We start from the raw sequence: 27,333 nt of genomic DNA on the forward strand, positions 1-27,333 counted from the left end.
AGTGCTATGCTGTTGTGCCTGGGGATGCAGCCATGCCTCTCCGGTACTGATGAAAGAACTGAGACATGTCTTGGCATCAGAGCAATCTATGATTTTGTCCAGAAACTTGCTTTTTAATGTGTTCAGTAATGATAATGATAATCAAACACCCAAGAGTACATTATCCAGAATGCCATTTCTATCCCTCCCCATTTCAATAAAAATTAGACCCTGGATATTTTTCTTACTTGATTGGCCATAGTATTTTCTACTAGCAAAAAGATAGTGTGGAAAGTACAAATACCATTGTTTTATAGTGAAACCAAAGAGATTAGTTTATTTTTAATGACCAATAGTTACCAAATTATGGTAATCTAGTGTTTTAATCTATAAACTGAAAATACTCGCAAAGAGAGCACACCTGATTTTAATCAGCTGTAGATAATGCTGGTTAAGGCCACCAGACTTCCCTCTGAATTTCCCATTGATAGATGCCACGTGAGGATAGGAACCATCACTTACTGCACATGTGTCAAACACAAGGCCCGCGGGCCAAATCCAGCCCGCCAGGCCTTGCAATGTGGCCCGCACCGTGCTGTCATCACTGCACTCCGCTGTCAGTTTATGACTGTTCAGTAAACCATTCGGCCCGCGATTTAGGCTGGATTTTAGATTTTGGCCCCTTCTCTGATTGAGTTCGACACCCCTAACTTACTGAATACCTATTATATGTCAGGTCTATTATTGACTATTTTAATCATAACTCTGAAGTGGGTAGTGAATGCTATTCCATTTTATGGGTAAGGAGGTGCTCTGGATAATTAAAATTCCTCTCAAAGGCCACAATGCCAGTTTTTGGCAGGTGCATAGATTGAATTCAGAACCTTCTAGCTCCTTGGGTTCTCATATCCCCATAGAAAGATTGAGAGCCCTGACATAATAGGTACTGAATAAATAATTAACAGCTGGGTAATATCTGATACATTTAATTTTCTTAAAAATGACAACTTAGTTGAATTTGGGATGTTTAGAAAATTTAATTACATTTATTAGTACATAAATTATATGTATAATTTCTATTAATGTCAAATCCTGTTTATAATTCCTTTTTTTGTACGAGTAAGTAGGGAGGCCCAGAAAGTTTTCCTATTGTTTCAGTATATCCCTTGAAGTATGGAACCTGCAAAGATAGACTGTCATGTCACCACAGTGATTTTAGCTGACTCTGCATGCTGGGCTGAAGATTTCCAGTTTGAGTAGCTTAGATATTTTTGCTGTATACATATTATTATTCTGTTTACATATAATAATGCTGTTTTTCTTTTTCTTAGGCTGTTTTGACAGAATACAAATTAAAAGCAATTGAATATGTTCATGGATATTTCTCTAGTGAACAGGTATTCCTCTATTTGTTTAATCAAAATGTCTCTTTTTTTTTTTTTTTTTATCTGATGTCTGGTTAATGTCTATTTACCTGCTGGTTAAGTCAGAATTGCTTTTATGTTGTTACTATATTTATTTAGGAACTTCAGAAGCTTTCACTTTTAGTGGCAAACTTTACAGAATTTATAGCTTGGTTATTTTATAAACATATCCTCTTTCACCACAATATGCTAACATGATTTTAAAATGCAGTGTTTAAAAAAATCAGTTCAAAGTATTTGTCATTCTGGACACAGTATCATACATCTTACCTAATAGTAGACAAACATGTAAATTGACCGTACTTCCACTAGGCCCACAGCCCATCAGAGTGAGTATGTTAATTAGAAGGCCAAAGATGGCAGCGCCCAGCTGCTCCAGGCACAGAGTGGCCAGGCGGGACAGGACTCCTGCTATGAGAGGGAGTTGGGGGGCGGGGGGGGCTTGAGGAAAGGGGTGGTGAAGGGATCTACAGGAGCAGAGTGCTGCAGCAAAGATAAGACTGCAAAATCCGGAGTCTGCAGCAAAGACGAAGATGGCAGACTCCAGGCTGAGTCTGCAGCAAAGAGGACAGCAGACTCTGGCTGGAATGAAGGCCTGGTTCTGGGTGCCGGAGGAAACCCGGTGCTGGAAGCCAACGGAAGGAAGGCCTATTGCATGAATCTCTTCATACAATGGGCCTCTAGTAAATTCATAAACTTCTAGTCATAAATATACTCAAGTTTGGGTAGTACTTTTAAGTTAATTGCAAAATTTACTGCATATTATAAAAGAAAACTTGAATAAGTGGTGAAATATAAGTAATTTCTATAACTGACAAAAGACTGATGATAGTTTAGTAAAAAACTTTTACCTAACTTTAGGGAGAGTTTGCTAATTTTAAAAAATATGTGTGTATATACACACATGTACATTGAAAGGCCAGATTCCTGAGGAACATTTAGAAAATACTTGATAGAAAACTAGGGCAAAAATATAAATGTACTTCTGGAGAACGGTTGTGGGAAAGGATAAGAACATAAATAAGATAGACAATGTATGCAGTATCTATAGATTGAGTTAGTAAATGTTCCAACTTTTCATCTGTTTCTCAAGATGTTCAAAGCGTGAAGCTTGAAGCTTAAGCCTATAGAAGTTTTGCCTCCTAAATTCTAAAAAGCTACTTTATGACTTGCATATGTTGCTGCCTATTTAATGAGTATTTGTAGAAAACTTCTCTTAGTTATTCTAGTTTGTTAAAGTCATTAAAAAAAATTTTAAGCCACTTTCTAAGGCTACTAAGATTTTTCTTCCTATATCAGACATGATATGTATAGTTTTATGACGGGTAAAGTGCCAGGTAGTACTTACTATATAGTAAAAACATTCCTATAAAGTAAAGACATATAATACACTCTTAACAAATTATTTTCTATTTTTGTATCTCTTTATAAGGGGAAAAAAATATTTTTATTCTTCTACTCATTCCACATTGAGACCATATTATATTTTCAGGAACTCATAATAATATAATTCATTAATCCAGATTTTATTACTCTCTCTTCCTGAGTTCTCCTCGCTTTCCCCCCACAGCAGAGTGTCTTGGGGCATTTAACCAGGGTTGTAGTGACCATATAGAAACTGTAACATTCTGAACTTGATGCCTTGCTCACTTCTTACTAGCTATCTTACAATATCACCCTCATTTGTTTGAAATTCACTAGTGATGGTGGGTGAGAGAGCCTCCCTCAAAATGATCTCCCATTTAGAAGCTGCTGGAGTATTCCTGGTGATTCTTACATTTTTTTTTTAGGGAATAGATCTGTGATATAAATATGAATATTATGCTTTCCAGATTCAAGTAAAAGAGTAGAAGATAGTGGACCTACACTAAACCACACCATTGAATACCCTTTGTGATTGACTAAGTCTGGTCTCCATTAAATTTTTAAATATTTCCACTCATATTTACTAGTATCCCAGTGCACAAATTCTTGCACATTGAAAGGAAATTAATTAGAAGAAATATTTTAATATTGCTATTTGTGTCTTGCTGATGAGAAGGAAATAGGATTCTACCAAGTCTCCTATCTACTTACTCCAGGACTTCTGTGAGGATCAAATGAGATGAGGCACAGGAAAATGCTTCACAAACATTTGGTTAAACTGTAAAATGTTTGCACCTGGTTATAAAGCTAGTCAGGTTTCTGGGCTAAAAAAACTCCAAGGATGCTAGTCCCTAGGAAGAGGAAGCTGGCGTTATTACATGATGTCATTACCCAGCGCCCACAGCCATTGTTGCTGGACTGGGCTGTGGGCCCATTTTGTGCCATGGGGTCTTGGCAGTGTTGGCTGTGATTTGGTGGGTGTCGCTTTGGGGTGGTGGCAGGCTTGTGTTCCACTTGGGGGAAGCCGAGTGTTAGTCAGCGCCAGATCTGGGATGCCATTTATTTTTTAAATGGGCAGTGGATGTCATGGCAGCTCCTGCATTGAGCATCTGCCCCTGGTGGTCAGTGCATATCATAGCTACTGGTTGGATGGACAGACACTTAGCCTTTTATATATATAAATATGCATAAGTTGACTTTTTTTAAAAAAAAAATTGATTTTTTACAGAGAGGAAAGGAGAGGGAGAGTTAGAAACATTGATGAGAGAGAAACATCAATCAGCTGCCTCCTGCACACCCCCTACTGGGGATGTACCTGCAACCAAGGTACATGCCCTTGACCTGAATCAAACCGGTTAGTGCCATAAGTTGACATTTTGTCTCCATCTAGTACTTTTCCAACCTTCCTTTTCTTTATATGTATTTTAGTTTTCCTATCTATAATAATAAAATTGTAATATGCTAATTAGACCAGATATCCTTCAGGATTAAGCTGCTATGGGCTGTGGCTGAGGCAGAGCCCTAGGCCCCCAGCTGCCACAGCCTAGACAGAGGCCCTTAGCCCCTGAGGCAGAGGCACAGGAGGGTGGAGGCAGGCAGGCGGGGGCCAAGGCATAGGCAGATGCCCCCTGCTGCCTTGGCAGCCGGGGGCTGAGCCCCTTGCACAAATTTTGTGCATTGAGCCTCTAGTATCTTATATTGTTCTTTATTTCTAAACCAGTGCTGTATAAGACTTTCTGCAGTGATGGGAAAGTTCTGTCTTTACTATCCATTATGGTAGCTACCAGCTTCATATGGTTATTGAGCACTTTAAAATAGGTATGTCTTGTACTAGTAAAGAACTTAAATTTTTTTTTAATATATTTTATTGATTTTGTATAGAGAGGAAGGGAGAGAGATAGTTAGAAACATCGATGAGAGAGAGAGTCATCGATCAGCTGCCTCTTGCACACCACCTACTGGGGACATGCCCGCAACCAAGGTACATGCCCTTGACCAGAATCGCAACCAAGGTACATGCCCTTGACCAGAATCGAACCCGGGTTCCTTCAGTCCCCAAGCCAACGCTCTATCCATTGAGCCAAACCAGTTTCAGCAGAACTTAATTTTTTATTTGATTTTATTTCAGTTTTTTTGAATTCAAGTAGCTGCATGTGGTTACTCTATTAACACAGTTTAAACTCTGGTGCCATACTTACCCCTCATCACCTGGGCCCAGCAGAACATTTTGTATAGTAATTCAAAATACTGAAATAAACCTTGCAGAAATTTTTGCAAACACATTTTCATTAGAGCTAAATTACTTATTTACTTTCAGGTGGTTGAATTACTAAGATACTTCTCCTGGGCAGAACCTCAGTTGAAAGCAATGAAAGCATTACAACATGTAAGTAACTTATTTTTCCTTAGAATATAGAATTTAAGTATTTTGGATTCTCCCCTAATTTTCTATAATTTATCTTAAGTTGTAATTTGTTTGTATTTTTAAAAACCAATCCTAAATTGTAGTTTACTTTTATTATTCAAAATAACTTAAAAATTAAATTTATAAATTTATGTATAAAATTTAAAATTCAGTATAAATTTAAATTTATGTATACTGTATTATTAAATTATAGATTATTATTCTAAGATTAAATACCATAGAGTCTTAATTGGTGGATTGGAGGAGAAAATGTTTAGAGGTAAGCAAAAGATAAGATTTGAATTTCTAAGTATTTTATGCACTTTCTTCTACTTTTGGATATCTTCACCCTTTTGTATTCAAATGGTTTTAAACTTACATTCTTTGGACCAACACTGTCCAAATGAACTTTTAACCATAATAGAAATGGTTTATAAATGGCACTATCCTAATATATAAAAACCCTGGGTCCGTCACATCCACAATGACCAGAGGCTTGACCTCATGCCCAGGCTGCATGTGCAGCAGGCTCTAATGGGTGGGGACTTGTGGCAGCAGAGACTGGGACAGGGGACGCGGGGCTGGCACTCATACTCATTTACAACCACACACATGCACAGACACACACAGCGCCCACCAGCTTACAGCCTTTTCTCCCTTTATTTCCCTCCCTCCCAGCTTGCTCAGAATGAGGAAACAAGACAGACTGGGCTTGAGGAGGCCTGGATGGAAGGGAGGGCGGGCAGAGGGTAGAGCAGTTCCCACTGGCCCCACCCCCTCCCAGCCAGGAAAGAGGAAGATGGAGACATGGAGGCAGGGAGGCCTGGAGGACTGCTGAGAAAAACAAAGACAGATACTGGGCTAGATCAGACCAGCAGGGGAGGGCAGTTGAGGGCAACCAGGCTGGCAGGGGAGGGCAGTTAGGGGTGATCAGGCAGGTAGGCAGAGGCAGTTAGGGGTGATCAGGCAGGTTAGGAGGCAGCAGTCCCAGATTGCAAGAGGGATGTCCAACTGCCAGTTTAAGCCGGATCCCACAATTGGACATCTCCCAACAGGTCCCCGATTGAAGAGGGTGCAGGCTGGGCTGAGGGACCCCCTTCAATGCACAAATTTTGTGCACCAGGCACTAGTCTATGTATATAAAAGCCAAGCATCCAGAATGATGAAACAACCAGTCACTATGATGCACACTGCGGTGGCCAACCTGCCCAATCAGGGCCCCAGTTATCCCCCCAACCTCCCGTAGCCCCTTCCTCCCCACCAACCCAACTCCTGATTGGCCCCCATCACCCTGATTGGAGGCAGGAATGGCTGGCTGGCCAACCTCCTGCTTCCCCTTCCCCCTGCCAGGCTGGCCCTGATCGACCCCCATGGGGCAGGCCAACAGGACCCCACCTTGCACGAATTCATGCACCGGGCTTGTAGCCTAATATAATAACCACTGGCTACATGTTTTTTGGAGTACTTAAAATCTGGCTAGACTGTCTGAGGAACTATATATTTTTTAAATTAATTTTGATTTAAATAGACACAGACGCCTAATGTCTATTGTGTGGATTGCACAGTTCTACAGCCTACATTAACAGAGGCATCTAAATTTAGACTATAATAATAAAAGTGTAATATGCTAATTAGACTGGACGAACTTCTACAAGAAGCCGGGCCTGCAAGGGAAGCCTGGGTCCCGGGTGCCAGAGGGAAGCTGGTGCTGCAGCCAGAGGAAGGAAGGCCTATTCTCGCACAAATTTCATGTATCGGGCTGCTAGTTTAGCTATATAGGAAGTTTTTTCTAGAGTATCAGGCATAGGTAGCTTTAAGGAAATCTATAGATTCTTAACTTCCTAAACTAATATGCCTAAGAAAGTGAGTCTGTTAGTGCTGCTTTCTAACAATTGTTTTTTTTCTGCCATACAAAAAAATGGTTATCTCACCCAGCCACCCATCATCTAGGGTTGAAGATCTTTTCCCAAGGGCCAAAGAGACAATGCAACCTCCTGAGAGGAAGAGCAAAGCAAGAGCTTCTGTAAGAAATACTGTCGGGGATCTTGCTTATCTTATCAAGCTAACAAACTCTGCTCTGAGGCCGGCTCGCCTATTTACTTACCTTAGAATTAAAAATCATACCGTGTTTCCCCGAAAATAAGACATCCTCCAAAAATAAGACCTAGCTCATGGAAAGATAAGACATCCCCTGAAAATAAGACCTAGCACAATTTTGGGAGAAAAAATTAATATGAGACACTGTCTTATTTTCGGGGAAACAGGGTAGGTGAGAAGGTTAGCACAGGCACAACTTAATGAATTTATTTGAATTAAATTAAGCTTAATCTTTTCTGACAAAGTCTGAAAGACTGACTTTGACAAATAGGTTACATAATACATTTTCATATATAAGTTCCAAGGTTTTTTTACAAATATATAATCTATGTAACAAAAGCCTAATATGCTAAGTGTCTAGGCTTCCAGTTGGCCATTCAACTAATCAAACCATAATATGGTAATCATATGCTAAGGTCACTCAACTGCTCACTATGACATGCACTGACCACCAGGGGGCAGATGTTCCAACCGGTCGGTTAGCTTGCTGTTGGTGTCTGGCCAGTTGGGACTGAGTGAGACAGGCTGGACACACTCTGGAGCCCTCCCGCAGTGCCTTCCTGGCTGGCCAACCTTCCATGTCCCTTCCTGGCCCTGATTGTGCACTGGTGGGGTCCCTCGGCCTGGCCTGTGCCCACTCGCAATCTGTGCTGAAGGATCTCCCCCCCCCCTCACCCTGAGTGCACGAATTTCGTGCACCGGGTCTCTAATACATATAAAAACCTACACGACCGTTATGACTGAATGACTGGAATGACCAGAATGACCGCTTGACCAGTTGCCATGACATGCACTGACCACTAGGGGGCAGGTGCTCAATGCAGGAGCTGCCCTCTGGTGGTCATTGCGCTCCCACAGACAACCTCCCATGGTCCCCCTCCAGCCGGCTGGCCCCCCCATAGGCCTTGATCTTTATTCGTGCACTGGGCCTCTAGTAAACTTATAAGGAAATCCATCTTTTACAAATATTTACACCTCTGGTAATTTTTTAGATGTCAATTAAAAACATGCAAATTCTTTTGATGGTACATGAATAAAAATATTTTAAAATCACCAATTCAAATTTAGGAATCTGTTAGGTGTTGATTTTAAGTGATATTACATTGGCTTTGCTTTGGATTTCCTCCACTCTTAACATATTATAAATCTTTAAATTGGCCAAATCTTCTACCTGCTCTTCAAAAATAAAGAACCTTGTTCAAATAAGTTATGTAATATATCATATATATTTGGGGTGCCACAATGCACATTAACATAAGACTTAAGAGCAGTGGTTCTCAGTCTTCCTAATGCTGTGCCCCTTTAATACAGTTCCTCATGTGATGATCCCCAACCATAAAATTATTTTCATTGCTACTTCATAACTAGTTTTGCTACTGTTATGAATTGTAATGTAAATATCTGTGTTTTTCGATGGTCTTAGGCTCTACAGCAGCTGCTCTCAAAAACTGCTAGCCTGGTCGCCTAAGACCATCAGAAAACAGATATTTACATTACGATTCATAACAGTAGCAAAACTACAGTTATGAAGTAGCAACGAAAATAATTTTATGGTTGGGGGTCACCACAACATGAGGAACTGTATTAAAGGGTTGAGGCATTAGGAAGACTAAGAACCACTGCCTTAGAGAATTCTGCAGTAAAGAAACCTGTGTAGTCCCTCTTTTTCTAACTGGTCTGACTGTAGCACTCATTTTTATTAACACTACATAGCACCATGGACCTCATTTTAGGAAGTGCTGATTATGGCGTACCTTGTATTTTAAGAAATGTAAGTGTGTTTTTTTACCTTTTTGAGCAATATATCTCCCATAAGGAAAGTAGTACATGTAAATTATTTTTTCCATAGAAGTACACATTGAGAAATAGGGATTAAAAAAGAGCAGATAGGAGAATTTAGATTTTTATTTGAAATAATTACATTGAAAGGTGAAGGTTAATTCTGATATTAGTTAGAGCTTACTTTTGAGTAAGCAGTTTTCACCTCAAATTTTTAAATTACAAATATTAACTAGTTATTCATTCCCCCAAATTTTCTGGCTTGAAAATTTCTCATGTTCAAATTAAAATTATTTTTATATTAATAGAAAATGGTGGCTGTTCATCCAGCAGAAGTGGTCAAAATACTCAACTGTTTCACCTTCAGTAAAGACAAACTAGTTGCTCTTGAACTATTAGCTTCGTAAGTATTCTTTTTTACTTCATTGGAGGAAAGTTGGAGGATTTTTTAAGTGTCTTTTAACTCAGTGTTTGTCAATCTCTCAGAATTATATTAGTAAATGGAACTCTAATAAAATTGATTAAAGCTTAATGCTGAATTCTTACATCAAAATATCTAGTGTGCTTATTACACAGGATTATAATTTACAGAAAAATGGGGCTTATGAAGTTTATTTATTTTGATTTAATCTGTATATTAATGACTTGCTTTGCCTCCCTACTGTGAATAACTTGACTCTTTGATAAAGTCATAGGATTTATAGTTAGATTCTACCACATTCTGATAACTTTTTTTTGGCTTTATATGTGCTTATTCTTTCTGGATCTTATTTTCCTCAGTTGTGAAAATAAGAACCTCACCTGCTTAATAGGGTGTGTGAACTTTAAATACTATAAGATATGCAAAAGCACCTAGCACAGCATTTAATACATGATTATAATGAATGTAAGCACAAAGAGAAAAGGACTCTCCCTTTCTTCATAAACGAAAAAGTCTCTAAGTTGTTTGTTTATAGCACTTGCACTTTTAAATTCCTTATATACAGTATTTATAAAACACAAAATTTATCATAAGGTAAAACTTCATCTTTAGATCAACCATAATTTTTATGCATTTAACACAGGGGTTTGTATTATTTTAATAGCTCTCCTAGCACTCACTGAGAGGGTGTATTTTCAAGAATCTCAAAATAGTGAATTTTATGTATAGCATTACTTTACTTGAGGTAGCCAGATAAACCTCAATTATTATATTTACCACCTTTATATAACATTTTATTTATAGTCACCAGTTAATTAATCTCACTTTTCTCTCTCTGTCATGGACAGAAGCTTACTCAGATATATTTCTGTGGTAAACAGGAGGTCAGCAGGCCTCTGTATGCTGTCCAGGTTCTTAAATGAAAAGCTATATTGTATTTCTTTTGTAGAAACATTGTTGATGCACAAAATTCTCGTCCCATTGAAGATTTATTCAGGATAAATATGTCTGAGAAGAAACGATGTAAGAGAGTACTTGAACAGGTAATTATCTCAAGATTGCTATAAAAATGGTACCGTGGTACTTTTGAATGTTGATTAAGAAAAGAGTTCTAATCTTTTTCCTATATTAACTTTGATGAATAACCTGACTGATGCCATGTAATGGGTTAATGATGACATTCCTACAGAATATGCAGAAGAAATAGAGCTGAGTGAAAAGGACACTGGAGGATGAAGAGATAGCTTGAAAATGAGAAGCCAGTTGGCCGCTCAGGTTGAGCCTCATGGGGCATTTATTCTTAGTTCCTTGATAGCTTTACCATGGCTCCAAGCTTTTGTCTTTATTTTTTTCTGTTTAGGAACTTGGTTGTTTGAATTTGCTTTGTCATTAAACTTATATTAATCAAATTCATAAGAGATGAGCAATAAAGCAAAATCCCAGTTTATTAATTTAAAACCTCTTGGAGGGTGAAAAGTGGTACTTGTCCAAGCCTAGAAAACTTGATTTGTCATATAAGGTAGTGACTTCTTAGGATTTTGATGGCTGGAAACTGAATTAGTAATTAAAGGCTAGGCCTGGCAGCCTAGTCATTAATCCTGACACCCTTTACTAAGCTTAGGGAGAGTAGAGAACTTTGCCTTAGTCATAAATACTGTAGCAGAAGCAATACTTAAGCCCACATTTTTTATTATTATTACTCACCTGAGGGTATTTTTTCCATTGATTTTTGGAGAGAGTAGAAGGGAGGGGAGAGACAGAGAGAAACATCTATGCAAGAGAGACACAATGTTGCCTCCTTGCACACACCTGAATGGGGCTGGGATCAAGCCTAAAACTGAGGTATGTGCCCTTGGCCAGAATTGAACCTGGGAGCCCTCAGTCTGCAGTCCAATACTTGAACTGATGAGCCAAACTGGCTAGGGCCTAAGACCACATTTTAATACCTTTTTTTTTTTTTTTTTTTTCAATTACAGTTGACATTCTATATAGTAAAGAAGTAATATGCAAATTTATCCTCACACCATTGCACAATGGTCAAAGATGGCCACCACAAGGTGGCTGGCAGGGGAGGGTAGTTGTGGGCAATCAGCCAGCAGGGAAGGGCAGTTGGGTATGACTGGGCCTGCAGGGAAGGCCAGTTAGGCGCGACCAGGTCGGCAGGGGAGGGCAGTTGGGAGCAACTGGGCCAGCAGAGGAGGTCAATTGGGGGTTACTGGGCCAGCATGGGAGCAGTTAGGCGTCAATCAGGATGGCAGGGGAGTTGTTAGGGGGTGATCAGTTGACAGGCAGGCTAGTGGTTAGGAGTTAGCAGTCCCAGATTGTGAGAGGGATGTCCGATTGCTGTTTTAGGCCTGATCCCATAGGCAGTCGGACATCTCCCAAGAGGTCCCAGATTAGAGAGGGTGTAGGCTGGGCTGAGGTATCCCCCGTCTCCCACAGTGCACAAATTTCATGTGCCGGGCCTCTAGTGTAATATATTAGTTTGAGGTATACACCCCAGTGATTAAACATTATATAATTTACTAAATGATCATCCTGTTAGAACTCATACCCATCTGACACCAAATGTAGTTATTGAAATATTATTGACTATGCTCTTTATCCTGAATTTATGACTATTTTGTAACATCCAATCTGAACTTCTAAATCCCTTCACCTTTTTCACTCATCTTCCCAATCTCCCTTCTAACTGGCAACTGTAAAAAATGATTTCTATATCTAAGAATCTGTTTTTGCTCTGCTTGTTCATTTATTTTGTTTTTAGATCCACATGTTGATAAATATATACTTACTAGAGGCCCATTTCACACAATTTGTGCATGGGGGGGAAGGGGAGAAGAGGGGTCCCTCAGTCCAGTCTGCACCCTCTCCAATCTGGGACTTCCCTCTCACAATCCAGGACTGCTAGCTCCCAACTGCTCACCTGCCTGCCTTCCTGATTCCACTAACAGTTTCTGCCTGCCATCCTGATTGCCCCTAACTGCCCTCCCCTGCACGCCTGGTAACCCCTAACTTCCCTTCCCTACAGACCTGGGTCCCCCTCAACTGTCCTTCCCTGCAGGCCCAGTTGCCCCTAAATTCTCTCCTCTGCCAGCCTGGTTATCCCTATCTGCCCTCCCTACAGGCTTGATTGCTCCCAACTGCCCTCCCTTACATGCCTGGATTCTCCCAAATGCCCTCCCTTGTGGGCCTGATTACCCTCAATTGCCCTCCTTGCAGGCCTGATTCCTCCCAACTGCCCTCCCCTGCTGGTCATTTTGTGGCGACCATGTAGTGTCCACATGGGGGCAGCCATCTTGTGTGTTGGAGTGACAGTCAATTTGCATATTACTCTTTTATTAGGTAAGATAGAAGCCTGGTACATGGGTGGGGGATGGCTGGTTTGCCCTGAATGGTGTCCCAGATCAGGGTGAGGGATTTCCCTTGGAGCGTGGGGCAGCCTGGGTGAGGGGCCTGTGGTGGTTTGTAGGCCAGCCATTCCCTTGGCAACCCAAGTGGAGGCCATGGTATCTGGGATTTATTTATCTTCTATAATTGAAATTTTGTAGCCTTGAGCGGAGGCCAAGACAGGCCAGGCCCGTGAGAAGCTTGGCTTCTTCCATTGCCAGGGGCAACTCAAGCCTCCTGCTCTCTCCAGCTCTGTGGTTGCTGCCATTTTTGTTGGGATTTATTTATTTTATCTAATAAAAGAGTAATATGCAAATTAACCATGCCTCCACTACACTCACAAGCCACATGTACAAGCCAATCAGAGCAAGTATGTAAATTAAGCCCAACCAAGATGTCTACAGCCACAGAGAGCAGGAGGGAGGCTTGGGTTTCCCAGGCAATGGAAGAAGCCAGGCTTTCTGCCTGCCCTAGCTTGCCTAGGCTTCCACTCAAGGCTACAAAGGTGCAATTATGGAAGGTAAAATCCAAACAGAAATGGCAGCAGCCACAGAGCAAGCAGAAGGCTTGGCTCCACTCCAAAAGAGTAATATGCAGATTAACCATCACTCCAACACACAAGATCAAGATAGCTGCTCCCACATGGTCAAAGATCCTGCTCCCATGTGGACACAAGATGGCAACCACAAGATGGCCAGCAGGGGAGGGCAATTGGAAGGGACAAGGCCTGCAAGGGAGGGCAGTTTTGGGTGGTCAGTAAAGCAGGGAGGGCAGTTGGGAGGCAACAGGTCTGCAAGGGAGGGCAGTTGGGGGTGATCAACCCTGCAGGGATGGGCAGTTAGGGCTGACCAGGACGGCAGAAGAGGAAGTTGCAGGCAAACAGGCTGGCAGAGGATCAGATAGACATCAATCAGGCTGGCATGGGAGTGGTTAGGGGGTAATCAGGCTGGCAGGCAGAAGTGGTTAGGGGCAATCAGAAAGGCAGGCAAGCAATCAGGAAGGCTGGCAAGCGAGTAATTGGGAGCCAGAGTCCTGGATTGTGAGAGGGATGTCCGACTGCCCGTTTGAACAGGCAGTTGGACATCCCTCCAGGAGTTCCTGATTGGAGAGGGTACAGGCTGGGCTGAGGAACACCACCACCACCCTCCTCCCCCTGCATACAGACTTCATGTACTGGGCCTCTAGTCTTCTATAATTGAAACTTTGTAGCCTTGAGCTTCCCCAGGGCTGTGGGAAGCTTGGCTTCCTCCATTGCCGGGAAACACAAGCCTCCTGCTTGCTCCATGGCCACAGCCATCTTGGTTGGGTTAATTTTCATAATCACTCCTGATGAGCTGGTGGGAATAGCTTGTGGGCATTGCAGAGGTATGGTCACTTTGCATGTTATTAGTGTAGATTGTCTCTTGTTCATCTGTGTTATCTTTTTTTTCCTTTTTCTTAAAGAAGATACTTTAACTTTTTATGTAATACTGGTTTGGTTGTGATTAACCCCTTTAACTTTTTTGTCTGGGAAGCACTTTATATGTTTTTGTATTCTAAATTGATAACTTTGACGAATAGAGTGTACTTGGTTTACATATAGTAAACCCTCCATTTTGTGGACCTTAATTTAACACATTTTGGATTTAACAGACAAAAATTCCAGTCTGTATGTCATATGTGAAAATTAACACCCTGTTAATTTTTAAGTGCTTTTAAACAAGATTTGCTTATAATTTAACTGGTGGTTTTTTTGTTATTAATTCACAACTTTTATAAATCTTAGTGAATAGGTTATATGTTGGAAATAAACACTACTAATTTCTGTGACATATATATTATATATCCAGAGCTATAATCTACATATGTAAATCCAAGGGTAACTGCTTGTAAACAATGTTTGGGAAATGATGAGAACATGATCACATCACATCATATGCAATAATTGGTTGTCCCATGGCATGACTCTCAGCAGTATTAACTCCTGGCTGAAGTACCTCTTTTTACTAAGCCATGTCCCAGCCATGTGCATTTGTTTACTAATAGTGACTAGTGAATGCACACTTTTACTAGACCTATTCAGTATAAATTTTAAATTATTGTAATAAATATAGAAAACTTCTCTGTGAAATTAAACTTTCCATAAATAATTTTAATTATGCAAATGTTTCTACATAAGTAAAAATAGGTCAACTAATTTGTCAATTTTAGGTAACTAATCTTTTTCTCCTGATGGTTTCAAGGTTCTTTCTTTTGTATTGAAATTATGATGTGTCTTGGTGTGGGTGTCTTTAAGTTCATCTTGTTTGGGACTCTACTTTCTGGTCTTTTACATTTCTTTCCTTCACCAGGTTAGGGAAGTTTTCTGTCATTTTTTTTTTTTCTTCAAATAGGTTTTCAATTTCTTCCTCACTCTCTTCTCCTTCCGATACCCCTATGGTGTAATGTTGGCACTCTTGAAGTTGTTCCAGAGGCTCTCTACACTGTTACTGAAAAGGAGTCCAGCCTGCAGCAGTTATTCTTAGGGCTAGCCAGTAGTGTGTGGGTTCCAAATTTTGTGCAGAAAACATTTCATAATATGAGTTCAGGTGATTTTGAGAAAACGTTTATTAAAGTTAGCAACAGTGAAAGAAGGAAGGGCTTAGGATAGAATAAACAATAGGAGAGCCAAGGAGGGGCTGCTTTCAGTTATCCTGCTGATACCAATTGGCTCAGTGGCTAGAGCGTCGGCCTGTGGACTGAAAGGTCCCAGGTTAGAATCTGGTCAAGACCATATACCTTGTTTGCAGGCACAACCCCAGTAGGGGGTGTGCAAGAGGCAGCTGATTGATGATTCTCCCTCATTGATATTTCTAACTCTTTATCCCTCTCTCTTCTTCTCTAAAAAATCAATAAAATATATTTAAAGAGTGTCCTGTAGTTTTCCAAATATAGGTCTTTTACCTCCTTAGTTAAGTTTATACCTAGGTATCTCAATTTTTTTAGTATGATGGTAAATGCATTGATTTTTTAGTCTCTGTTTCTATAAGTTCACTATTGGTGTATAGAAAATCCATAGATTTCTTGGTGTTACCGTAATTTTGTATCCTGCTACATCGCCAAATTCATTTATTAAGTCTGTTAGTTTTTTCATGGAGTCTTTTGGGTTTTTTATGTGCAATATCATGTCATCTGCAAATAAGGACAACTTTACTTCTTTTCCAATTTGGATGCGTTTTATTTCTTCTTGTCAAAAAGGAGTGGTGAGAGTGGGCATTCCTGTCTTGTTCCTGTTCTTGGAGGGAATAGTTTTAGTTTTTGCCCATTGAGTATGATGTTTGCTGTGGGTTTATCATATATAGCTTTTATTACATTGAGATATGATCCTTCTATTTCCACCTTGTTGAGACTTTTTATCAGGAAAGGCTGTTGGATTTTATCAAATGCTTTTTCTGCTTCAATTGATATGACTATATGATTTTTATCTCTCAAATTGTTTATATGATGAATCATGCTTATTAATTTGTGGATATTGTACCATCCTTGCATTCCCAGGATAAATCCTACTTGGTGATGGTGTATGATCTTTCTGATGTACTGCTGTAGCCGATTTACTAGAATTTAGTGGAGGATTTTGGCATCTATGTTCATGAGGGATATTGGCCTGTAATTCTCTTTCATTGTGTTGTTTATCTGGTTTTGGTATTAGGGTGATGCTGGCTTCATAGAAGGAGCTTGGATGTGTTCCTTCCTCTTGAATTTTTTGGGAATAGTCTGAGGAGTATAGGTTTTAGTTCTTCTTTGAACATTTGGTAAAACTCTGTGAAGCTGTCTGGCCCTGGGCTTTTGTTTGCTGGAAGCTTTTTGATGACTGCTTCAATTTCTTCCATAGTTATCGACCTATTGAGCTGTTTAGGTTCTTCCTGATTGAGTGTTGGAAGGTTATATTTTTCAAGGAATATGTGAATTTCCTCCAGGTTGTCCAGTTTGTTGGAATAGAGTTGTTTGTAGTATTTTGTAACAATCCTTTGTATTTTGGTGGGGTCTGTTGTTGTTCATCTCTTTCATTTCTGATTTTGTTCATTTGGGTCCTCTCTCTTTGCTTCTTGGTGAGGGTGGCTAGAAGTTCATCAATCTTGTTTATCCTTTCAAGAACTAGCTCTTGGTTTTGTTGATCTTTTGTATTGTTTCTTTGGTTCTTAGGTTGTTTATTTCTGCTCTGATCTTTATTATTTCCTTCCTTCTGCTTCACTTAGCTTTTCTTGTTGCTCTTTTTCTAACTCTTGAGTTGTAGGATTTGGTAGATTATTACCATATTTCCTTTTTTTTTTTTTTTTTTTTTTTTGCAGTAGGCTTGTAGAGCTATGAACTTTCCTCTCAAGACTGCTTTTGCTGTGTCCCATAGATTTTGGATTGTTGTGTTTTCATTGTCATTTATTGCCATGATGTTTTTTATTTCTTCCTTGGTTTCTCTTGTGTCCCAGTCATTGTTTAATAGCATGCTGTTTAGTCTCCACATGTTTGATTTCTTTGGATTATTTTTATTGTAGTTGATTTTCAGTTTTATGCCACTATGAACTCAGAAGATGCTTGATATGATTTCTATCTTCTTGAATTTGGAGAGACTTTGCCAATGCCCCAACATGTGGTTTATCTTTGAGTCTGATCTATGTGCACTTGAGAAGAATGTATATTCTATGGCTTTGGGGTGAAATGTTCTGAAGATGTCAATTAATTCCATCTGGTCTAGTGAGTCATTTAGGATTGATGTTTCTTTGCTGAATTTTTTGTTTAGAGGATTTCTCCAAAGGTTATAGTGGGGTATTAAAGTCTCCTACTATGATTGTATTGCTGTTAATCTCTCTCCCTTAATGTCCTCCACGAGTTTTTTTTACGTATTTGGGTGCTCCTCTATTGGGTGCGTATATGTTTACCAGTTATTTCTTCTTGTTGGATTGCTCCCTTTAATATTATGAAGTGGCCTTCTTGTTATTTCCTTCACTTTGAGATCTAATTTGTCAGATATAAGTATTGCTACCCCAGCTTTTTTTTATTTTTTATTTCCATTCAACTGGAAAATCTTTTTCCATCTCTTCACCCTCAGTCTATGTGCCTCTTTTTTTCTGAGGTGGGTATCTGTAGACAGTAGATATATGGGTTTTGTTTTTTTTATGCAATCCGTTTTCCTATTTCTTTTGATTGGGGCATTTAATCCATTTACATTTAAAGTTATTATTGATAGGTACTTATTTGTTGTGATTTTTATTCTATAACCCTGTGTTCCTTCTTCACTTTCTATTTCTTATTTTTACAGCAGACCCTTTAGCATTTCTTGCATTGCTGGTTTGGTGATGATAAATTCCCTTACTCTTTTTTTTTTTTCTTTTTTTTTTCTGTGAAGCTCCTGATTTCACTTTCAATTTTGATTGATAGTGTTGCTGGGTACAGTATTCTTGGATTAAGACCCTTCCTTTGCATGACTTTGTATATTTCATTTCATTCCCTTTTGGCCTGGTGAGGTTCTGTTGAGAAATCAGTTGCTAGTCTGATTGGGGGTTCCTTTGTATGCTACTTTCTAGCTCTCTCTGGCTGCTTTTAAGATTCTTACTTCGTTGTTGGTATTTGCCAATTTAATTATAATGTGCCTTGGTGTTGGTCTTGTAGGGTTCATTTTGCTTGGCACTCTGCGAGTTTCTTGGATTTGTGTGGGTTTTTTCTTCTCTATCTCAGGAAAGTTTTCTGTTATTATTTCTTCAAACAGGTTTTCTATGCTTTCCTCAGTTTCCTTCTGGGACTCCTATTATGTGAATATGTTTTTGTTTTGTATTGTCCCAATGTTCCCTTAGGCTCTGCTCCTGCTTTTTAATTTTTTTTTTCTAGAAGCTGCTCTAATTGGGTATTTTTTCCATCTTGTTTTCTAGCTCACTGATGCGGTCCTCTACTTCGTCTAGTCTACTCTTGATGCTTTCTATTGAGTTCTTTACAGTAGCGATATCATTTTTCATTTTTTCTTGGTTCTTCATTTTCTCTTGGTTCTTACTCGTATGGTCAAATTTGTCTTCCGTTCTTCTTAGCCATCTTATGATCATTTCTCTGAATCCTTGCTCTGCTAGGTTGCTTGCCTCTAATAGTTTACTCCCTTTTCTGGTGATGCCTGCTTTTCTTTCAAATGTGGGCTGTTTATCACCCCATGGTCTCTTTTTTCAGTGTGTCTCCTTATGTACTTCTCTCCTGAGTTGATTTAAGTGCCCAAAATACAACACAACCAGGTACAAGACACAAGGCACTGAACAGAAATGTTTGCAATATTAATAACCTCCAGTAATGGTGACCACTAGAGAAAGGCAAATTAGGGGGTAGGAGAGATAGAAGAAGAATAAAAAGAGTAGTGAGAGAGAGGAAAAAAAGGAGTGTCAAGATGAAATTGGGAAACAGGGAAAAAAAATAAGACAGACAAAAATGAGACTAAGAGAGAAAAGGGGAACAAACTATATATATGGGGAGAAAATTCCAATAGAACAACCACTAATCCCTGCAAATGTCAGCAACAGTACTCAGAGATTAATACAAACTACAATACCAACTAATATCAAGTGAGGCGAGGGAAAAAGAAGTAAAAAACAAAGAAAGCAAGTAAAAAATACCAAGCAACAACAACAAAAGAATAGACGAAACAATCTCACTAAAAAGCATAAAAATTCAATATGTTGAATATTTACACAAACAAAAGGACCGTAAGAAAAACAATTAATTTTTATAGTTAAGATAGGGAAGAGAGTGGTGTATATGCACTTGGAGCAGGGGATTGGAAATTAGATATATAAGTAGAGTGAAAATTTTAGCAGGAGGTAGACAAAAAGAATAGGGAAAATCTAAAGCAGGAAAGGGTTAAGATAAACAGGACATCAAAAGGGGAAAGGTTAGGAAGAGAATGATGGTGTAAAGGTCTTGTTGAGATAGGGTTAAAGGATGCTAAAGGAAAGATGAAAATAGAATGAAGAACACTAATCACAATAAATAAAGAGAAAATAAAATGGCACTTGAAAAAAAGGAGAAAGGAAACAAAATTTAAAATAGCAGTAGTAACGCTGATTGAAACTAACAATGTAATAATTAAAAAGGTAAAATCAGTGAGGAGGAAAAAAAATGTTTAAGTAAAAGATGCAAAAAATGAAAATAAAATACAATATAAAATAGCATTAAAAATGTGCAGTAGTGAAGGTCATTTATTTCCTCTGTTATTCTGTTTGGCACGCCTGTTTCTCAGTCCAGACAGTATTGCAATACCCTGTGTTCCACTGCACCTCAGTGTTGTAAGCTAGTCCTTTTTTTTAAGTAGGTGGTTTATTGATTTCTTATGTTCCTTTATTTTTTATTTAGTAACACTTATAATAAAAAAAGTCAGTTTGTAATTCAGTCCCTAGGTGGCAGTGTTTCTAGATTGACTTCCCTTTCTTTTTGGCTGCCTTAGCCGTCTTTCTCTATGGCACTCAATACCAGTTTGTGGAGGTGGGCTGCCTCCAAACGCTCCCAGATAGTCTCTCCCCGCTCTGATTCCAATTTCTTGAAAAGCAATTTCCCCCTGCAGACACCTACGGCATGGCAAACTGGGTGGTCTTTGCTTGGTAATCAGAAGCAAGTGGATAAAGGGGGAAAGGCCCAGGTGGCTGAAAGATGGGTCTGTCTGCAAATTCAAGCAGACTACACACCTTTCAAATTCTTATGCTCTCCCTTTGTGTCAGATCAGAATGGATTGCTTTTTAGAGTCGCCTTCTGTTAGCATCCTTGAGGACCCCTTTCCACATTCACGGATCATGCCAGACCCAGCAGCTGGGGACTTTTGCGGGCACAGACTTCCCTGGTCCTCAGGGTCTTGCAGCACGGCTTTTTTCTCTGTCGCCACTATATATATGGGCTGCCTCCACAGCAGCCACCATGACCGCCACCACCACCGCCACCGCCGCCAGGACCCAGATACCTCACGTTATCTCAGGCAAAATCTGACCTTTCCATTGTGGAGTAAAGAGCTCCCTTGAATCCGTGTGTTTGTGCCTATTAGGGCCTTGCAGCTGTTCGGTGGTCTCTAGAGTGGTTTTTTCAAGGCTCAGCTAAGATCCACTTTTTAGTAGTTTTCCCTCTGAGTCTGTAGCTCCAGGAGAGGTCTCAGCTGCAGTGCGGGCTGCTTGGTCAGGGAACCATGTTCAGCATTCCCCTACCTTCTCTTAGAGTTATGCTATCTGCTAGCTTGCCAACAAACACTCCCCGAGCGACTCTTTCTATCTGTTCCTGGACTAGGATCAGAACACGTCTGTCTATTCTGCCACCATTTTTGCCCCCCCCCCCATAAAGTATTCTTTTTTTTAAAAAAATATATTTTATTGATTTTTTTACAGAGAGGAAGGGAGAGAGAGAGCTAGAAACATCGATGAGAGGGAAACATCGACAGCTGCCTCCTGCACACCCCCTACGGGGATGTTCCCACAACCAACGCACGTGCCCTCAACCGAATCGAACCTAGGACCCCTCAGTCTGCAGACCGAAGCTCTACCACTGAGCCAAACTTGTTTTGGCTCTTTATTTCAATTAGGATAGCCTTCATTTCTAACTGCTTTCTATGTCCTTTTTCATGATGTTGAAAATCCTGTTGAAAAAGAATTTCTATATGCAATATAGGATTTTCTATATACAATATCATGTTATCTGCAAAGATATATATAATTTTTTCCTAATTATCCTGGCTAAACCTGCAGTATAAGTTCAATAGAAATGGTGAGAGTAAACATCTTTATCTTCTTTCTGATCTTTAAAAGAATGTATCTACTTCACTAAGTTCTGTGAAGTGCTCACTCAATTTGTTCCTTGAGCATCCTTATAACCATTGTTTTGAACCATGTATCTGGTAATTTGCTTGCCTACATTTCATTTATTTTGAAAAAAAAAATTTTTTTAAATATATATTTTATTGATTTTTTTTACAGAGAGGAAGGGAGAGAGATAGAGAGCTAGAAACGTCGATGAGAGAGAAACATCAACCAGCTGCCTCTTGCACACCCCCTACTGGGGATATGCCCACAACCCAGGTACATGCCCTTGACCGAAATCGAACCTGGGACCTTTCAGTCTGCAGACCGATGCTCTACCATTGAGCCAAACTGGTTTCAGCTATTTTGAAAATTTTTTATTTTGGAAATTTCTCCTATTTTTTTCATTTAGAACCTGTTTCTTTGTCTCCACATTTTGTCTGCTTTCCTACGTTTGTTTCTATGTATTAGGTAGAGCTGCTACATCTCTTGGACTTGAAAGAGTGACCTTGTCCTGTATGGCCCTGGCTCAATCTCCCCAGTCATAGGAGCTGTGTGTTCCAGATGCACCCCCTGTGTATGCTGTGTGCACTGTATTGCTATAGCGGAACCATAAATGCTATTGGTGTCACTAGAAGGAATTTGCTGCGAGTACCTTCTGTGACTACAAGGGAGTTGATCCTATAGAGCAGAACTTGCTTCACTGGGGCTTTGGTGTTCCCGGAGTCTGCACCTGAGTGTGTCCCTTGTGTAGATGGTAGGGTGGTAATCTGGTATGATATGAAGCTGTCCATCAGGTGCACTGAATTTTGGGCCTCCCATGAGGAGCAAGGTCAGTTAATACATGTGCCTTGCCTGGGCCATCTAGCTAAAGCTACCCAGTGATCCGCAGATGGCTGTTACTTGTCTTGGGATTGGAGAACCAAGTCCAGCATCCACTAGTGCTTGGCTTGGGGCCACTTAGCAAGAGATATAGCATACACATAAGCGAGATGCTGCTTGTTTGAGAAGTTTTAGTAAAGTCTGAAGCATGAGGCAAGAGAGACCATTGGTATGGAAAAGCCACTGGAAATGTCTTGGATGGGCCCATAATTGGGTGGGGTGGGTCTCAGGGAATCACCAGGTTTGGGCAGACAGTGTTAGGTAGGTTGATGGAGACTCAGATATGATGCCCATCTGCTGGGTCTATTTGTGGAGAGGGAATGTTTCAGAAAAAGGAGCAGTGGCCTCTGTCAGTACTTTTTTCCTGTCAGAAAGCTGACCCTTCAGTTCTCGGCCTGATACTAAACAACTCAGTTCCTCCCCAAATGTTTCTGGCTCCTTTCAAGCTGCTTCCCAGGCACTAGAACTCAGAGGGTGTGAGTTGGAGTAAGTCCATGTACAAGCCCTTCAAGAGGAACTGCCTGGGACTCCAGCAGCCCTCCTTCTCAGCCACAATTCCCACTGTTTTTTATAGCCAGAAGTTATGAGGACTTCCCTTTCTGTGAACCTGTATTTCTTTAATAAGTTCTTCATTGGTTTCCTTGGCTAAGTTCTTTAAGGTATCAAGAATTTTCAGGTTTTTTTTGTTTTTGTTTTTGTTTTTTTCCTAATAAAACATTCTGATCATGTCATTTCTTTCTCAGAAATAATAGTTCTGAGTGTTCTGTGGAATCATCTGTCTGGTCAATGTACAGTGTTTCTGGAAGGCAAACTTGAAAAGCCTTTAAAATGTTCACATCTTTTAATCCACAAATGCTATTTAGAAATTTATTCTGTGGAAATAAATAGAAAAGTACAAATTAATATGTAAGGGCATTTTTCCTGCAACTATTCATAATATTGCCAAATTGAGATAATTTCTAGGGTTGGGGTATTAGTAGTAGGCTGGATTGGATAGCTAACTAGAGGCCCTGTGCACGAAATTCATGCACAGGGTGGTTGGGGATGTTTCTCAGTCCAGCCTGCACCCTTTCCAATCTGGAATCCCTCACAATCCAGGACTGCTGGCTCCCAACTGCTCACCTGCCTTCCTGATTGCCCCTAACCACTTCTGCCTGCCAGCCTGATCACCCCCTAACCACTCCTGTGCCAGCCTGATTGATGCCTAACCACTCCCTGTCAGCCTGTTTGCCCCTAACTGCCCTCCCCTACCGGCCTGGTCCCCCCCTAACTGCCCTCCCCATCGGCCTGGTCCCCCCCTAACTGCCCTCCCCTACAGGCCTGGTCCCCCCCAACTGCCCTCCCCTGCAGGCCTGGTTACCCCTATCTGCCCTCTCCTGCAGGCCTGGTCTCTTCCCAACTGCTCTCCCCTGCAGGCCTGGGTCCCCCTAACTTCCCTCCTCTGCCAGCCTGGTCACCCCTATCTGCACTTCCCTGCAGGCTTGATCACCCTCAGCTGCCCTCCCCTGCTGGCCATCTTGTGGTAGCCATCTTATGTCCACATAGGGGCAGGATCTTTGACCACATGGGGGCAGCCATTTTGTGTGTTGGAGTGATGGTCAATCTGCATATTACTCTTTTATTAGATAGGATAGAGGCCTGGTGCATGAGGGGGGTCTGGTTGTTTTCCCCTGAAGCGTGTTCCGGATCAGGGTGGGGGTTCCCTTGGTGAGTGGGGCTGCTTGGACGAGGGGCCTGTGGTGGTTTGCAGGCCAGCCACGCCCCCTGGCGACCCAAGTGGAGGCCCGGCTATCTGGAATTCATTTATCTTCTACAGTTGAAATTTGTTGCCTGAAGTGGAACCAAACATTCTGCTTGCTCCCTGGCAGCAGACATTTCTGTTAGGATTTATGTATCTTCTATAATTGAAATTTTGTAACCTTAAGCAGAGGCCTTGGCCGGCCATGGTGTGCGAAAGCTTGTCTTCCTCCATTGCTGGGGACAACCCTAGCCTCCTGGTCTCTCTAGCTCCGGGGCTGCTGCCATTTCTGTTTGGGTTTATGTATCTTCTATCATTGAAACTTTGTATCCTTGAGTGGAGGCCTAGGTTGGCCAGGGTGTGTGGAAAACTTGGCTTCCTCTAATGCCAGGGAAACCCAAGCCTCTCAACTGTTCTCTGTGGCCGCAGCCATCTTGGATGGGGTTAATTTGCATACTCTCTGTGATTGGCTGAGGGCTTGTGGGTGTGGCTTGTGGATGTAGCAAAGTGATGGTTAATTTGCATATTATTCTTTTATTAGGTAGGATAATATGTGTGAATGGATTTACACTGAGTGGCCAGATTATTATGATCTCTGAATGCATAATAATCTGGCCACTCTGTGTGTGTGTGTGTGTGTGTGTGTGTGTGTGTGTGTGTGTGTATGTGTGTATTAGAGGTCCAGTGCATGAATTAGTGCATGGGTGAGGTCCGGCCAGCCTGGCCAGGGAGAGGGGACATGGGTGGTTGGCTGGTCTGCCTGCTGGTCGAACTCCTAGTCAAGGAGACAATTTGCATATTAGCCCTTTATTATTAATATATAGGATATACACTGAGTGTCCAGATTATTATGCGTTGAGAGATCATAATAATATGGCCACACAATGTATACAACTAATGTATCTCTACAACAATATATAGAATGTCATATTTTTAAATCAAACATTTATAACTCGTTATTCCTATAACAGTATAAATTTATTGGAATGTATGATATGTCACCTAATATAGTATTTTTCATTTATTTAATAAGTACTTATTGGTCAACAACTCAATATGTGTTAAGCATCGTTTTAGAAGCTATGGATAAAATATTAAACCAGACCAAAATCCCATCCCTCAATATATATCAAAATTATGTAACATTAAATTGAACACTGCTTTTTTTTTTTTTTTTTTAAACATTACAGCTCTTCAGACACTCCATACTCCATGTTATTTGTTTCTGTTTCCTCCTTTAAATTATAAACTTCATCAGAATGGAAACCATGTTTCTTTCATCTAAGTGATTTCCGTGCTTTGTCTGTAATATGAGGTTGGTGATTATAGAGTTGGACAATGTTATTTCTTGGTCATTGGAAAAATAGAACATATTCAATAGTAAATGGACATTTTTTTGCACACAGTTTACAAAATGCATTGTGAAGATATCTTTGAATCTTAGTTGTGACATTAAAAACTTTGTTACCATTTTAATAACTCCATTTAAATAAAGTGATTTTTACTTATTAATTTTGGTCATGTTTATCATTAATAAGTGCTGATTGATATAAGAACAGATTGAATGGGATGCTGTTTCTTAATTCATGTTTTATAGCAGGACTTTCCAATGTCCAGGATACTTAATTTTATAAGATTATTTGTGTGTATTTTTTTTACCACTCTCTTCTTTTTATGTTACAGGCTTTCAAAGGAGGCTGCAAAGCTCCTCATGCTATGATATCTTCCTGTGGAACAATCCCAGGAAATCCATATCCCAAAGGAAAACCTAGTCGCATATATGGAATTTTCCCAGTAAGCATACTTTTATAGCTATATCTGAAACTTCTTGTGGCTAAATATGAAATATAGCATAGTTATGATATTTAAAGAATATATAAGTTGATGAGGCTTCTACAAAGAAAAGGAATTTTGTTATGTCAGCAACTTAATTCATATATTGAAAGTTGATATATCAACTACATTAAAGTATTTTTGTAAAATGTACAGAACACGCCAAATAGCAAAGATGATGATTTTGCTTTGTTTTGTTTTTTCAAGTATTTTAGAAGCACTTATTTACATTTAGTAAAAGAGCATCTCTCAATATTTCTCAGACAGTTTCACAGTTAAGTATGTTTGGAAAACTACATGCAATATTTTTTTCCTGGAAAATCCTATTGTATAATAAAGCCTCTGAGAAGTCTGACAAGAAAGAAACTGGTTTTTATATCATCCAGTGTTTCTAAGTTTTTTTGTAAGCTGTTTCAAAGAATGGTGTTATTATTGTAGTGTTATAAATAAACCTAAAACTTAGTGGATTAAAACAGAAAACATTTATCATCACATGTAGGTGCTATGCATCAGGGATCTGGGAATGACTTAGTTTGATAATGGCTCAGGATTCTCATGAGGCTGCAGTTATCTGGAGGCTAAATTGGAGCTCCATACTATACTTTCAAAGTGGCTCCTTTACATGCCTGGCAAGTTAGTGTAGGTTATTGGCAAGAAGTCTTTGTTCTCTATCATAAGGACTTTTCCATAGTGCTGGTTGATACCTCATGACATGGTTGCTGACTTCCACCAGAGCCAATCATCTAGGAGAAGATAAGTGGAATCTGTGTTGTCTGTATGACTTAGCCTTGGAAGTCAAATGCCATCATTTCTGGAATATCCTGTGTGTTGCATAGGTTTCCCTATTCATTCTGGAAGGGGACTGAACACAGCATGTTGGAGGTGAGGATCACTGGCACTATCTTGGAAGTTGGCTTCCAACCATTTAGGGACACACACACTATTAGGGTGACACAGTGTAATAGTCTACTTATTCTGGTCTGTTAATTATAGCAGCCTTGAGTGAAGTCTTACTTGCGCTTGTATAATATAAACTAGCATGCTTAATGCTTATAGAGAACACCATTTTTTTTGTCATTATGTTTCAACTGTAATACAGGTACTCTTTGATTCTTACATATATTATAGCATGTAGGTCTATTTCTGATTGCATCTGTTGGGAGGGAAAATAATTAAAGTATGCTTTAGTTCTCTTATTATGTGTGTACTTCTGAGGACCCCTGTACCTGTTTTGAGGATTCTGTGGTAGAGGAGTGATGAGG

General features: G+C 40.0%; 1 protein-coding gene across 1 annotated transcript in view; it reads left to right on the top strand.

Moving 5' to 3' along the window:
* Positions 1 to 27,333, top strand: part of PROSER1 (proline and serine rich 1) — a 66,162-nt gene that overhangs the window by 2,689 nt on the left and 36,140 nt on the right. Inside the window, exons 2-6 of the mRNA XM_084879512.1 lie at positions 1,311 to 1,376; positions 5,086 to 5,154; positions 9,357 to 9,451; positions 10,419 to 10,512; positions 25,922 to 26,032. Of these exons, the coding sequence (XP_084735638.1) occupies positions 1,311 to 1,376; positions 5,086 to 5,154; positions 9,357 to 9,451; positions 10,419 to 10,512; positions 25,922 to 26,032 (435 nt within the window). The remainder of the gene's footprint in view (positions 1 to 1,310; positions 1,377 to 5,085; positions 5,155 to 9,356; positions 9,452 to 10,418; positions 10,513 to 25,921; positions 26,033 to 27,333) is intronic.

This window comes from Pipistrellus hanaki (assembly GCF_964339955.1).
Source record: "Pipistrellus hanaki genome assembly, chromosome: 3".
Taxonomy (NCBI): Eukaryota; Metazoa; Chordata; class Mammalia; order Chiroptera; family Vespertilionidae; genus Pipistrellus; species Pipistrellus hanaki.